At 48.0% G+C, this 13,397-nt stretch overlaps 1 protein-coding gene across 1 annotated transcript in view; it reads left to right on the plus strand.

Annotated features, from left to right (window-relative positions):
* ATF7IP2 (activating transcription factor 7 interacting protein 2) overlaps window positions 1–13,397 on the plus strand; it is a 273,655-nt gene that overhangs the window by 230,376 nt on the left and 29,882 nt on the right. Inside the window, exon 10 of the mRNA XM_077448852.1 lies at window positions 11,982–12,145. Within this exon, the coding sequence (XP_077304978.1) occupies window positions 11,982–12,145 (164 nt within the window). The remainder of the gene's footprint in view (window positions 1–11,981; window positions 12,146–13,397) is intronic.

Below are 13,397 nucleotides of genomic sequence, written 5' to 3' on the forward strand. Positions count from 1 at the left end.
TTCTCCCTGTACCTCATGGAGCTGTTTTTGGCAGCCATTTTAGGTGTGGGCACGGCAGCATGCTCTCCTGGGCTTCAGCGGCCATTTTCCTGGTGATTTCCTATTCAGAACACCAGCGGCCATTTTCTTGTAGCCTGAACATGTTTTTTGAGTGTTCTCTAGTGGCAGCATGTGCTCCTGTGCCATTTTCCCTGTGTTTTTATGTCCTTGTGCTGGACGGCCATTTTCTTGAAGCTTGAGCACACTTCAGAGCAGTTTTAGCGCCATTTGCAGCTGCTTCCACCTACACAGCACTGTTTCCTCTGCACCTGGGAGCCAACAGGGACTACTGTCAGAGACCATGAATCAGACTGAGACAGAAGTACAATTAAATCACACTTGTTTATTAATACAAATAAAAAGGTAAATAGAAAAAGTGTTGTCAAGCATAGTCAGAATCCAGTAACCGGATAGAGTAGTCAGCCAGGCCAGAGTTCAATAACCAGATCGGGTAGTCAGCCAGGCACGAAGTCAGGGAGCAACAGCAAGCAGGATAAGAAACCAGAAGGGATGTCAGCAAGAGAGTCTTAAAACAAACCACAGGAGATGGTTCCTTGGTATGTGACCAAGGGGAAGGCAGAGGTGAAGTGAGCTGAATGGCTTTAAGTAGGCAGGTCAGATGAGCATCATCAGGAACAGCTGGTAACTGTGGAGATAGAAGAGAGCTGGCAATTGGCCGACAGCTGAGCAGCTAGCCCAGAGAAGGAAGGGCTCAGCCAGCGCTGACAACTACATGCACTACCTGCTGAATAGCGCAGAACTCTTCAGGGTGGTGAATTCTGCGGGAAAGAGCTCCTCAGCCAGCAGCAGTTAGGAGGGTGGGACCATCACTGTCCTAAGTCCCCATCAGGTGGCAGACAGGGTAGGGTCAGCATGGCTTCAGAAACTGGTGTTTCTTCCCCCAAAATCCAGGCAATTGCAACAGGGTCGCCTGCGGGCTGTGCAGTGCCTATTGAATGGACGCCCGGACAACGGTCCTCAATTCGTTTGTTGCCAAGATGGAGGCGGCACGTGGGAAAAAGGGTGCAAAAAAGCGGCCCCTGCCCCCCGTCCCCTGGGGAGAGCTCTGACGCAGACTCGGTCCTGCTCAGGCTGGTGACCCCTGCTCGATCTTTTCAGATGGCGGTGACCAGGACTGTTCGGACAGTGAGGATGAGTCCCCGTCCGGGTCTGTGCGCGACAAAGCGATTGTTGGAGCACTTTTCACAGCTGAGCGTGATACCCTGAAGATTCAGGAGCCAGCAGATCCTGGACGGATCTTCCCTTCCTTGGCGACCAGCTCTTTGGAGCCTCTTTGGATGACATTATTAAAAATGCTACTGGTGGTAAGAGTACCCTACTCGTTTTGATAATAAAATAATAATAAAGCATAGATGGCAAAACCTAAAACAATGGGAATACCTACAGATTCAGCATTTTAATTCTATCCTAAAACCCATAAGGGACGAGAACACTTTAACACCAATAGAAAAACTCTGTAATTCTAAGATAACTGTAAAGCACTGTATATCAAGAATATATGAAATCCTTTGAGAAGTGGAGAAACAAGAAAGCATCCCAGCTATAGTAAAATGGGAACAGGATATGAGTATAAAAGTAGATGAAGTACAGATGATGGAGGTAGCGCATAGATATGTATCGGACACAACGTCCGTAGAAGTTAATTATAAATGTATGATGAGATGGCATATGACACCGGACAGAATACATAGAATTGACCCCACTAGATCCAAACAGTGCTGGAGAGAATGCAAACTACCTGGAACAACATATCACATATGGTAGGAATGTCCAGAGATCAAAGACTATTGGCATAAAATAATAGATTATATCGAAAAAATAACAGGGGAAAAAATACTATATAGTCCCAGGGAATGTCTGTTTTACGGGGTAGATGAAGAAAGTGGTAACCAAAACACAAAACAAAAAATAAACCAAAAGTAAAGTAAAAAAATAAGATTGATACCCTTTTTACTCAATGCAGCAAAAGCGTTGATACCCAAAAATTGGTTACAAGTCAAAAAGCGCCCAATTAGAGACTGGGTACAGAGAATCAAATTTATTAACAATATGGAATATTTAATTAAAATGGAAAACAACCAAATGAATAGATACTGGGCAACATGGGAAAAGTGGAGAGCGCTCAAAAAGACGGAAAATTACATCCAGGCATTACTAGAATAAGTAGAAGATGGTGGGCCAACAGCACAGGGGGTGAAAGGGTGGGGGGTGGACATGGGAAATAAGGGTTAGTGGGTGTGAAATGAGATGAAAATTGAATGTATCTACTTAACTTGAAAATATATGGATTATATAAGACAGTCTTTATTATGTCTGTATATCATACTATTTTTGTCTACTTTTAAAAAATCAATAAAATTTAAATTATAAAAAAAGAGTACCCTACTCCCACAGGCCAGGAAGGCTAAGGAGCCACTCCGTAGGCAAGGGCCCTCTTTTTCTGCTCACAAACGGCTTTTTCTTGCGCCCGGAGCTTCAGTTAAACGTCCCCAGCCCGACAGGACGACCACAGAAGGACAAAACCGCCCCTGGAACCGCAAGCCTGTCAACAAAAGTGCTACTGCGTGAAGGTTTGCCCCCACCCATGTCTCGGGTGGGGGGTAGCCTTTGGGAGTTTGCAGCCCGGTGGTCCTCTCGACTATAAGACCAATGGGTCTGCGATCTGATTTCCACAGGCTACAAGATGGTGTTTCTCTCTTGGCCGCCAAACAGATTCATCCCCTCCAGCATACCCGTATCCCCGGCTCACCGGCAGGCCCTCTCGGGGGCAGTAAGGGACCTGGTTCCGGAATAGGAACGTTTCCAGGGATTCTACTCAAATCTGTTTTGACGTACCCCTTCCTTCTTGGGAACTACAATCTTGGACCTAAAAGCCCTCAATTACTTTGTGAAAGTGCAGAGGTTCAGAATGGAATCGGTTCACTCAGTAGTCGCTGCACTCCATCAAGGGGACTCTCTTTAGACATGCAGGATGCATACCTACACATACGCCTTCGGCATCAATAGTTTCTGCGATTTGCAGTCGGGGAAGCCCACTACCAGTTTGTGGCTCTCCCTTTTTGGGCTGGCATCAGCCCCCTGAGTCTTTACCAAAGTATTGGCTCCAGTTTTGGGTTCTGGTGGCGGTGATTCAGTCTGGGAAGTCGTTCCTACCTCCTTGAAGTGGACAGTGATCACAACGGACGCCAGCCTATCCGGCTGGGGTGGAGTGATGGGGGTTCAGTCGGCTCAGGGCCTCTGGTCGGCGGAAGAATCCAAGTTGCCGATCAATCTGCTCGAGCTAAGAGCGATCAGGCTGTGCCTCTCCATATGGTTGATGAGACTACAGGGACGACCGATCAGGATCCAGTCAGACAACGCCACGGCTGTGGCATACGTCAGTCACCAAGGAGGAACAAGAAGCTCAGCCGCCACACGGGAGGTCACTCACATACTTCGGTGGGCAGAGCGACACGTACCGGCCCTGTCGGGCATTTACATCCCAGGAGTGGAGAACTGGCAGGTGGACTATCTAAGTCGCCAGATGCTGGACCCAGGAGAATGGGCGTTGCATCCAGAGGTATTCAGGCTACCGTGCCTGAGGTGGGGCACACCAGATGTGGATCTTCTGGCCTCCCGTCTCAATCAGAAGTTGCCGAGATTCGTGTCCAGGACAAGAGATCCGTGAGCAGATGCGCTGATGGCTCCATGGGATTAGTACCAGCTGATCTACGCCTTTCCTCCACCAAAACTGTTACCACGTCTGCTTCGCAGAGTGGAAGGCGAGGGGATCCCAGTAATACTGATTGCCTCAGCTTGGCCTCAGTGTCCTTGGTACGCAGACCTAGTGCGCCTGGTGGTGGTTGCCCCATGGCAACTGTCGTTGCGAGAGGACATTCTGTCTCAAGGTCCGATTCTCCATCCTGCTTTACCATCGCTGGCTTTAACGGCATGGCTATTAAAAGCCACGTGTTGAGGATCCGGGGTCTATCGGACTCTGTGATCCCAACTATGTTGAGGGCGTGGAAATTTTCTTCTCGGAAGATATAGCCTCGTACCTGGAAGGCCTACATCTCAATGTGTGAGGAGAAAGGATGGCATCCACACTCCTTTTCCATATCCAGGATCCTGCTGTTTCTTCAGCAAGGAGTAGACCAGAAATTGGCGTTAAGCACCATTAAGGGGCAAATTTCAGCGACCCCTGGCATCTCTCATTAGTGAGTACCTTTGTTCAGGGGGTGCAACATATGTAGTCCCTCCGGTGCGTCCACCGTTACCCCGTGCGATTTGAACCTGGTGTTATCGGCGCTTCTGGTCTTTCTAGTGGCCATCACATTGGCCAGGAGGGTTTTGAAACTGGTGGCTTTGTCCTGCAAGTCGCCTTATCTGGATATCCACAGGGATAAGGTGGTGTCCGCAACCATCTTTTCTTCCGAAAGTAGTCTCGGCTTTTCATATCAATGAGGACATTGTATTACCATCTGTGTGTCCTATGCCAAAACACCCTAAGGAGGTGGCCCTTCACGCTCTAGACATGGTTCGGGCTCTTAAGATGTATTTGTCTGCCCCTGCTCCTTTTCGGAAGTCAGACTCATTGTTTTTTTTCGGTGGCTGGTCCAAAGAAAGGCATGGCGGTCTCGTCGCCACCATTTTCCAGGTGGATCAGACAGATTGTAGTGCAAGCCTACGCCTTTAAGGGGCAGGTGCCCCCCTTTCCGGTCACGGCCCACTCCACAAGGGCAGTCGGAAAGTCTTGGGCCTTCCGACACCAAGCGCCTGTTGCACAGTTGTGTAAAGCGGCGACCTTGTCACCTGTCTGCACGTTTACCAAGTTCTACAAGGTAGACGTTCGTGCATCAGCTGATGCCTGTTTTGGCCGCAAAGTATTGCAGGAGGCCGTATCGTTGCAATTGAATATGCAATATATTTAATTTTTTTCCTGGTTTTTCGATAAACGTAGTACCGTTAATGCGCTGTTGCTTTACATTCCGCAGTTTTTTTGGTGCAGTTGTGGGTTGTCATTCCTTTTGAGGGTACCCTGGTTTTGTGGTAGATTTCTCCACGCACTGTTTTTTTTTTTTTATTTATTTTATTTTTTTTGGGGTAAAGTTACTCTAGTTCCCACTTGCCATGGTGGATGAAGTTTCTATGCTGTTTTCCCATCCCACGTTTGGCACTTTTTTGTACTCGCCGTAAAATCTTTTTCTCTGTAATTCACCGACCAACACAGAGCCTCCTTTTTATCTTTACGTTACACTGCTTGTTGACGTACTGATGGCTGCATGGCAGGCTGGAGGGTTGTTGCCAAAGGGACTGCCCCCTGGGCGGTACTAAGCGTTCTGAGTGTTGTATTACAACTAATGCATATCCTAGTAATGGGGCATAACAACCCAATGGCTAAGAGAGGAGCTGTGTCGGTCGGTGATTTACAGAGAAAAGGTTTTTAGGGTGAGTACAAAAATTCTTTTTTTTTTTTTTTTCATACAAATGGAGCTTTCTTTTGGTGGCATTTAATTACCGCTGTTTTTTTTATTTTTTGCCAAACAAAAAAGCATGCTAAAAAAAAATTATTACAAGGGCTTCATTTACACCGCATCTCATTTTCACAGTCAAAAATAGCCATCCAGTGTAAGATGGGCAGAAGCAGAATAACTTCTTTTGTCTATTTGACTTCTTATGCTGGGAGTTTGCATTAACAGGCTCCCAAATAAAAACCTTGTATGTACTGTATATAGAGCTGCAAATGATCAAGTTAATAAGGTGGTTGAATTTGGACACCTAGGTTTCAATGAAAGGGTGACGCAAAATTCATTAAGGCATGTAATCCATACATCACTAAACTTTTGTTTATATCTCCATCGTTCAATGACGGACACAGCAGCTCTTCTTGACTTTAGGGCTATATCACCCCTTTAGGAGAGGACTAGGCAGGAAGTGTTAAAAACAGCAACACTTGCACAGTACCGCCCAGGGGGGCGGTCCTACGGGCTATAACCCCTCGCACTGCATCCAGCAGCTCAGTTTTTTTCTGACTAATGTAGAAGGACCTGGCTCCCGGTGGGACCATTGGTCCTGGGATTTTTTCTTTTTTTCTGCATTTTTGATTCCTGTGATCTACAATCAACAGTCGGGCTGGGTGACAGGATGGATAATATAGATCCTTGTAGTCTCCCCAGCCTGGCCATCAAGTGTGAGCAGGTCCTAGCTACGCGCTTGGTTTGCCTCGACATGCCCCATCTAATCCATGGGTGGCCGGGGAACTATATGCTCCAGGGCACATATATGACCGGGCTACTGCTGTCTGAGTCAGTGTTCCGTGGCCAGCAGCCACCCCGTACTGCTCGGGTGATGGGTCTGTCTGTGGAATGCGTCCAGCAATCCCTGTAGGAGGGGTAAGTATGGTTCCACCTGTCTCTGCAGGATGGAGCAGCTGGGCATTCCCTGGGAGCTCAACTAGGGGGTCTCTCACTCTCCCTTTCTTCTCTCCCTGCCCCTTCCCATGCTATGGGCCACTGTTTGACTGGGCACATGGGGGTGCGGTGCAAGTACCTGGCCGGGGGGGCTCTGGGTCCTGGCAGGGGGCTGCGCTGGGTGTCCACTCGTCCTCTTCCCTTATTCTGGGCCACGGTGGGGTGTTTGTGCTGTGTGAGATGTGGGGAGGCCGCTGCGCACTCCGTGGACATTTTTTTGTAGCCACAGCCAGTTTTTTTGCCTTTCAGCCATTTTCTTGGCACCCTCAGACAGTTTTACTGAGTCACCCATTTTGTAGTAGCCTCAGGTAGTTTTGCCTCTAGCTCTGGGTGCTTGTTTCCTTCTAGTACAGCACTCTTTTCACACAGACACCACGTGGATGACACAGGGGAGAGCGGACGGTGGCAGCACAGTACCTGGGTCAGGGTGATGAGTCCTGCTGGGGGCCCCTCAGTCTGTGGTAGCTAGGAGTGTGGACTTTTTGTGTGACTTTCCTTAGGTCCCTAAGTGGTGACAGGTGAGTGTGGGTCAGCATGGTGTCAGAAGCCGGCGCTTCTTCACCAGACATCCCTGTCGTAACTGGTTCCCCTGCACCTGAGGTGCCTATGGACGCCCTGTCGGTGGTCCTGGAGACCTTTGTTGCCAGGGTGGAAGTGGCGTGCAGGCGCAAGGGGGTTAAAAAATGCCCCCTCCCCCACAGTCTTCTGGAGAAAGCTCTGATTCAGACTCTGGCCCCGCTGTAACAGGCGGCCCCTGTTCTGATGTATCAGAGGGTGTGGACTAGGACCATTCGGACAGTGAGGATGGGTTGGCGCAGGAAAAAGCACTAATAGGAGCACTTATCACTGCCATGCAGGATACCCTAAACATGGAGGCTATGGCGGTGGCATCTACAGAGGTATCGGTCCCTTTTGTGTCCCACAAGCCGGCCCGCACTGCTAAGGTGTTTCCCTATTTAACTTGTAAATAAACGTATCAAAATACGGAGTGGGGAAGCCCGCAGCGGGCCTCTTCAGTCCTGAGACAAATGGCGGTGCTTTATCCCTTTGAGGAGAGTTTCCTGAAAAAATTTACATCAACGATTGTTGACTCCCGATAGCCAGGTTAAATAAGGTAACCACGATTCCGGTGGAAGGGACCCCTGCTTTCAAGAACCCTGCTGACAAAAGGGCAGAGGCGATTGCCCGGTCCATGTTTACAGTGGCTGGGTCAGCATTGCGGCCAGTGTTAGCCACTGCCCTGGTGTCACAGGCGCTTACTGAATGCGCTAAATTGTTGCACCGTGAATTGGAGAAACAGGATTCCCCAGTCTGCGTGGAGCTGGCAGACCAGGTGGCGCAGGGCCTTGGGTATGTCTGTGATGCGGCCTTAGATATGGCTTCCTTGCTCTCTAGAGCCTCAGTATCAGCAATAGTGCTACGTTGCCTGATTTGGCTGAAATGCTGGTCTGCAGACCAGGCATCTAAGAAAGCACTGGCGGACTTGCCCTTCCAGGGAGAGAGGCTATTTGGAGCCTCGCTGGATGACATTATTAACAATGTTACTGGGGTTAAGAGTACATTGCTCCCACAGTCCAGAAAAGGTAAGGAGTCACGCCGTAGGCAAGGGCCCTCCTTTTCCACTCAGAAGCAGAATTTTTATCCCCCCGGGTCAGCAGGTAAGCGTTCCCAGTCCGATAAGGTGCCTGCTGAGGGACAAAATCGTCCCTGTTTTCACAATCCAAACAAGCCTGCAAGCAAATCTGTTACTGCATGAAGGTTTGCCCCCGCCTGACTCTCGGGTGGGGGTCGTCTTTGAGAGTTTGCAGCCGGTGGACCTTTCTCTACTTTCTGACCAGTGGGTCAGCCAACTGGTTTCCTCAGGGTACAAGATAGTTTTTTTTCTTGTCCACCATTTTTTTTCCCCCCCTCCAACCTTCATCTTCTTCCGGCTTGTTGGGAGGCCCTGTTTGGGGCAGTACAGGACCTGCTGCTGCGCAGGGCGATAGTACCTGTACCGATGCCGAAAAGGTTTCAGGGATTCCGCTTCAATCTGTTTGTAGTCCCAAAGAAGGAAGGGGTCTGTCCGGTCCTGGACCTCAAGGCCCTCAACAGCTTTGTGAAAGTACAAAGGTTCAGTATGGAATCAGTTTGCTCAGTGGTTGCTGCACTCCATCAGAGGGATTTTTTGGCATCCCTGGACATCAAGGACACATATTTGCATGTCCCCATATGCATCAGAAGTTTCTGCGATTTGCGGTCAGGGATGAGCACTACCAATTTTTAGATCTCCCTTTTGGCCTGGCGTGGGCACCGAGGGTCTTCACCAGGGTGCTAGCCCCAATTTTGGCTTTGCTAAGGCAGCAAGGGATCGCAATCATGGGTTACTTCCGCCTCAGAATTAAGGGAGGATGTGGCAATCACCATACAAACTCTTTGGGAGTTTGGTTGGGTACTGAACCTACAGAAGTTGGTGCCGACTCAACGCCTGGAGTATCTGGGCCTGCTTCTGGACTCCTTGGAGGTGAGGGTCTTTCTTCCTTTGGACAAGCGGCAGACTCTTCAAGCTGCGATGAAGTTGTTGGTGTCCCGCAGGTGGTCATCGTTGTGTTTTTGCATACGAGTCGTGGGTCTCATGATAGCAACTTTTGAGGCTATACCGTATGCTCAATTCCACACTCGAGTCTTGCAAAGCAGATCCTGTCCAGATGGGACAAATCTCCGTTGTCCCTGGATTTTCAAATTCAAGTGAGCCAGTTAGTCAGGGACTCCCTGCTCTGGTGGCTGAGGTCGCCAGCTCTTCGGCCTGGGAAGTCGTTCCTTCCTCTTCATTGGACGGTGATCACAATGGATGCTAGCCTGACCGGTTGGGGGGGGAGTTTGGGGCATACAGTCAGCCCAGGGTCGGTGAACCCAGGAAGAATCCCGCCTGCCGATTAACCTGCTAGAACTTCAGGCAATCAGGTGGTGCCTCTCCACAGGGGCTGCTGGGGCGTCCAGTCAGGATCCAGTGGGACAACGACACAGCGGTGGCGTATGTCAACCATCAAGGAGGAACAAGGAGCTTGGCTGCAGCATTGGAGGTCACTCACATCCTGCGGTGGCCAGAGCGGTACGTGCTGGCTTGGTCGGCCATGTACATTCCGGATGTAAAAAACTGGCAAGCTGACGACCTAAGTCGTCAGATGCTGGACCAAGGGGAATGGTCGCTACATCTGGATGTGTTTTGGCTCCTTTGCCTAAGGTGGGGCATGCCAGATGTGGATCTCCTGGCTTCTCAGCTCAATCAGAAGGTACAGAGGTTTATGGCCAGGTCAAAGGTTCCCTGGGCAGACGTCGAAGACACTTTGGTGGCTCCATGGGGGCATTATCGACTGATTTATGCTTTTCCCCCACTCAAACTTCTACCGCATCTGCTTCGCAGAGTGGAGGTCTAGGGGATTCCAGTAATTCTGATTGCCCCAGATGTCCTCGGTGTCCGTGGTACGCCGCCATAGTACGAATAGTGGTGGATGTTCCTTGCGGACTGCCGATGCGAGAGGACCTTCTGTCGCAAGGTCCAATACTTCATCCTGCTTTACCGTCATTGGCTTTACCGTCATTGGCTTTAACGGCATGGCTGTTGAAAGCCAGGTGCTAAGGGACCGAGGTCTGTCCGATTCGGTAATATCCACTATGCAGCGGGCACAGAATTTATCTTCTCGGAAGATTTATCATCGTACGTTAAAGGCCTACATCTCCATGTGTGAGGAGATGGGTTGGCATCCACATACATATTCAGTTTCCAAGATCCTGCTGTTTTCAGCTTAGGCTGTCTGTTTTTCAGCGTCCCTTGGCGACTCATTCATTGGCGAGTATGCTTGTTCAGGGGGGTTTGACATGTGGCCTCTCCGGTACAACCAATGCTGCCTCCATGGGATTTGAATCTGGTGCTCTCGTGCTTCAGAAACCGCCGTTTGAAAACAGGGAGATTCCCTTATTGATACGCTCAGAAAGTAGTCTTTCTAGTGGCCATTACATCTGCCTTGTCTTGCAAGTCTCCCTACTTGATTCTCCACAAGGATAGCATTAGTTTCTTCCAAAGGTTGTTTCGGCCTTTCATCTAAATGAGGACATTGTGCTTTCCGCCCTTATTTCCTCGGCTGTCACACCCCAAAGAGGTGGCTTTGCATTCCTTGGACGTGGTCCGGGCTCTGCTGGTGTATCTGTCTGCTACAGCTCCTTTTCGGAGGTCGGACTCGCTGTTTGTATTGGTGGCTGGTCTGATGAAGGGAGTGGCGGTCTCATCTGCCACGATCTCTTGGTGGATCAGACAGATTGTAATTCTAGCTTATGCCATAAGGGGACGGGTGCCTCCCTTTCCTGACTCTGTGCATTCTACCAGGCAATTGGTGCCTCTTGGGCTTTCCAACATCAAGCGTCCATTTCCCAGGTGTGTAAGGCGGCTACCTGGTCGTCAACATCAACCTTGTAATATTTTGTGAAAGTGTGAACGAACGCATCTTTGGATGCTTGCTTTGGCCGCAAGGTTTTGCAGGTGGCTGTTTGAGGAGCTCTGGTTGTGATGGGTGAAGTTATTGTTTGCTGTTCCCACCCCTCGTTTCTTTGACACTGCTTGGGGGACTTCCCTAAGGTCAAGAAGAGCTGCATTGTCCATAAATGAACGATAGAGAAAATAGCATTTTTGTACTCGCCATAAAATCCTTTTCTCTGAAGTTCATTGACGGACACGGCACCCACCCCTCCTATTAATGTTTGTACTGCTTTTGACAAACTGAGCTGCTGGATGCAGTGTGAGGGGTTATAGCCAGTAGGACCGCCCCCTGGGTGGTACTGTGCAAGTGCTACTGTTTTTAACACTTTCTGCCTAGTCCTCTCCTAAAGGGGCGATATAACCATAAGGTCAAGAAGAGCTGCTGTGCCTGTTAATGAACTTCAGAGAAAGGGATTTTACGGTGAGTACAAAAATCCTATTTTTTTAATGCAAGTGGTAACAGTATCCAAATTTGACCTAGTATTGGCCTCCTGCAGTCCCTGTACAGTACAGCTGGAATATAAGAGAAAGAAGCAGTACAAGAAGTGGATTACAGTTCATGTACCAACAGTAATGTTAAGAATGGAAAGTAGAAGGATAGAGAGATGAGCTCATCATTGTGCTGCTTTTCAAATACATTGTCCAGTCACAGGCTGGGTGAATTCAGATAACCTGGGCCCTAGAAGAAGTGGAATAAATTATGGCTATCAGATTTGAGACCATTTAAAAGCAGAAACTACCGATGGGTTATCTTTGGATTGAAGGAGAATAACGCATCAAAAGCTGGTTTTATTTTATCTTTTACTGGACTATTTATTTTAATCGTATTTTGTTTGACGTTCTGCTTTAAGCATTGCATTGTTGAGCCATCATAGTTATTTAACTGTTGATGTTTTCCTGATATCTAAATATCAGTCTTTGTGTCTGCAAATATCACAGTAACACATATTTGTTTTCAGATTCAACAGTAGATACAAGCTATCCATCCTCCTCTGCACCGGTTCCAGAGGACGAAAAAAAAGAAAATCTTTCTCAGGAATGTTCAGAAAAAAAAGAGCTACCAGAAAGAAATAACAATGAATATGATGGGACTGAAAAATCATCTTCAGGGCACAAATCAGTGGTAATTAATTTGTTATGTTTGTAGCTTACAACCCAAGCAGTAAAATCATCCGTCTCCTCTGCAGGAGTACAAGACTTCTCTCCCTCCTCCTCTTTAACGCTAAATTAACAAGGGTCAGCATTGGGGATATTGACAGGGCCCCAAATGAACCATTATGGCTCAAAATTGATATGGTCTAGAAATATTTAGACAGCATAAAAGTGAATAAAGCACCTGGACTAGATGGCATACACCCACGTGCCCTAAAATAATCGGCGTCTGTCATTCCATTTATTTTTCTTTTCTTACATCCGGGGACACAGAGCCATAGTAATAACTATATGGATTATATCGGCGTATCAGGTGCTGGACACTGGCACTCCCCTTAAGGTGTGAACTTCCCCTATATAACCCCTCCCACTAATGGGAGTCCTCAGTTTTTTCACCAGTGTCTAAGGTGTTGGGCACGAGTAAAGATGTGTTATACTGAGCTCCACAGGCTGTAATCCTTGATGAGCCAGCCATCCTTACCGGATCCGTTCTGATGTATCCGTAATGGACTAAATGAATGGTACTCAGGCCTCGTAATCCGAAGACATGAGGTTTTGCTTGCGAATGCTTTGAGAGCTGGGCCCTGGGATCCAGTACTTTTTGGTAGTAAGGCCAATAAAAGTTTACTGGCAGGGTCCTGTCGCAGGTCCAGGATTGTGAGTCAACTTGAGTGTTCACCGGTTCCTGAAGGTTTCCTTTAACCACTTTCAGACCGGACCATTTTGCTGGTAAATGACCAGAGGTCTTTTTACACTTTGGCACTGCGCTGCTTTAACTGGTAATTGCGCGGTCATGCAATGTTGTACCCAAACAAAATTTACGTCCTTTTCTTCCCACAAATAGAGCTTTCTTTTGATAGTATTTGATTGCCTCTGCGATTTTTATTTTTTGCGATATAAACGTAAAAAGACCGCAAATTTTGAAAAAAAATGATATTTTCTACTTTTTGTTATTAGAAAAATCCAATAAACTCAATTTTAGTCATACATTTAGGCCAAAATGTATTCAGCCACATGTCTTTGGTAAAAAAAAAGTCAATAATTGTATATTTATTGGTTTGCGCAAAAGTTGTCACATCTACAAACTAAGGTACGTTTTCTGGAATTTACGCAGCTTTTAGTTTACGACTGCCTATCTCATTTCTTGAGGTGCTAAAATGGCAGGGCAGTACAAAACCCCCCCAAATGACCCCATTTTGGAAAGTAGACCCCCTAAGGAAATT

This window comes from Lithobates pipiens, unplaced genomic scaffold (genome assembly GCF_037356315.1).
Source record: "Lithobates pipiens isolate NorthernLeopardFrog02 unplaced genomic scaffold, aLitPip1_a1.2 Scaffold_22, whole genome shotgun sequence".
In the NCBI taxonomy this organism is placed as follows: domain Eukaryota; kingdom Metazoa; phylum Chordata; class Amphibia; order Anura; family Ranidae; genus Lithobates; species Lithobates pipiens.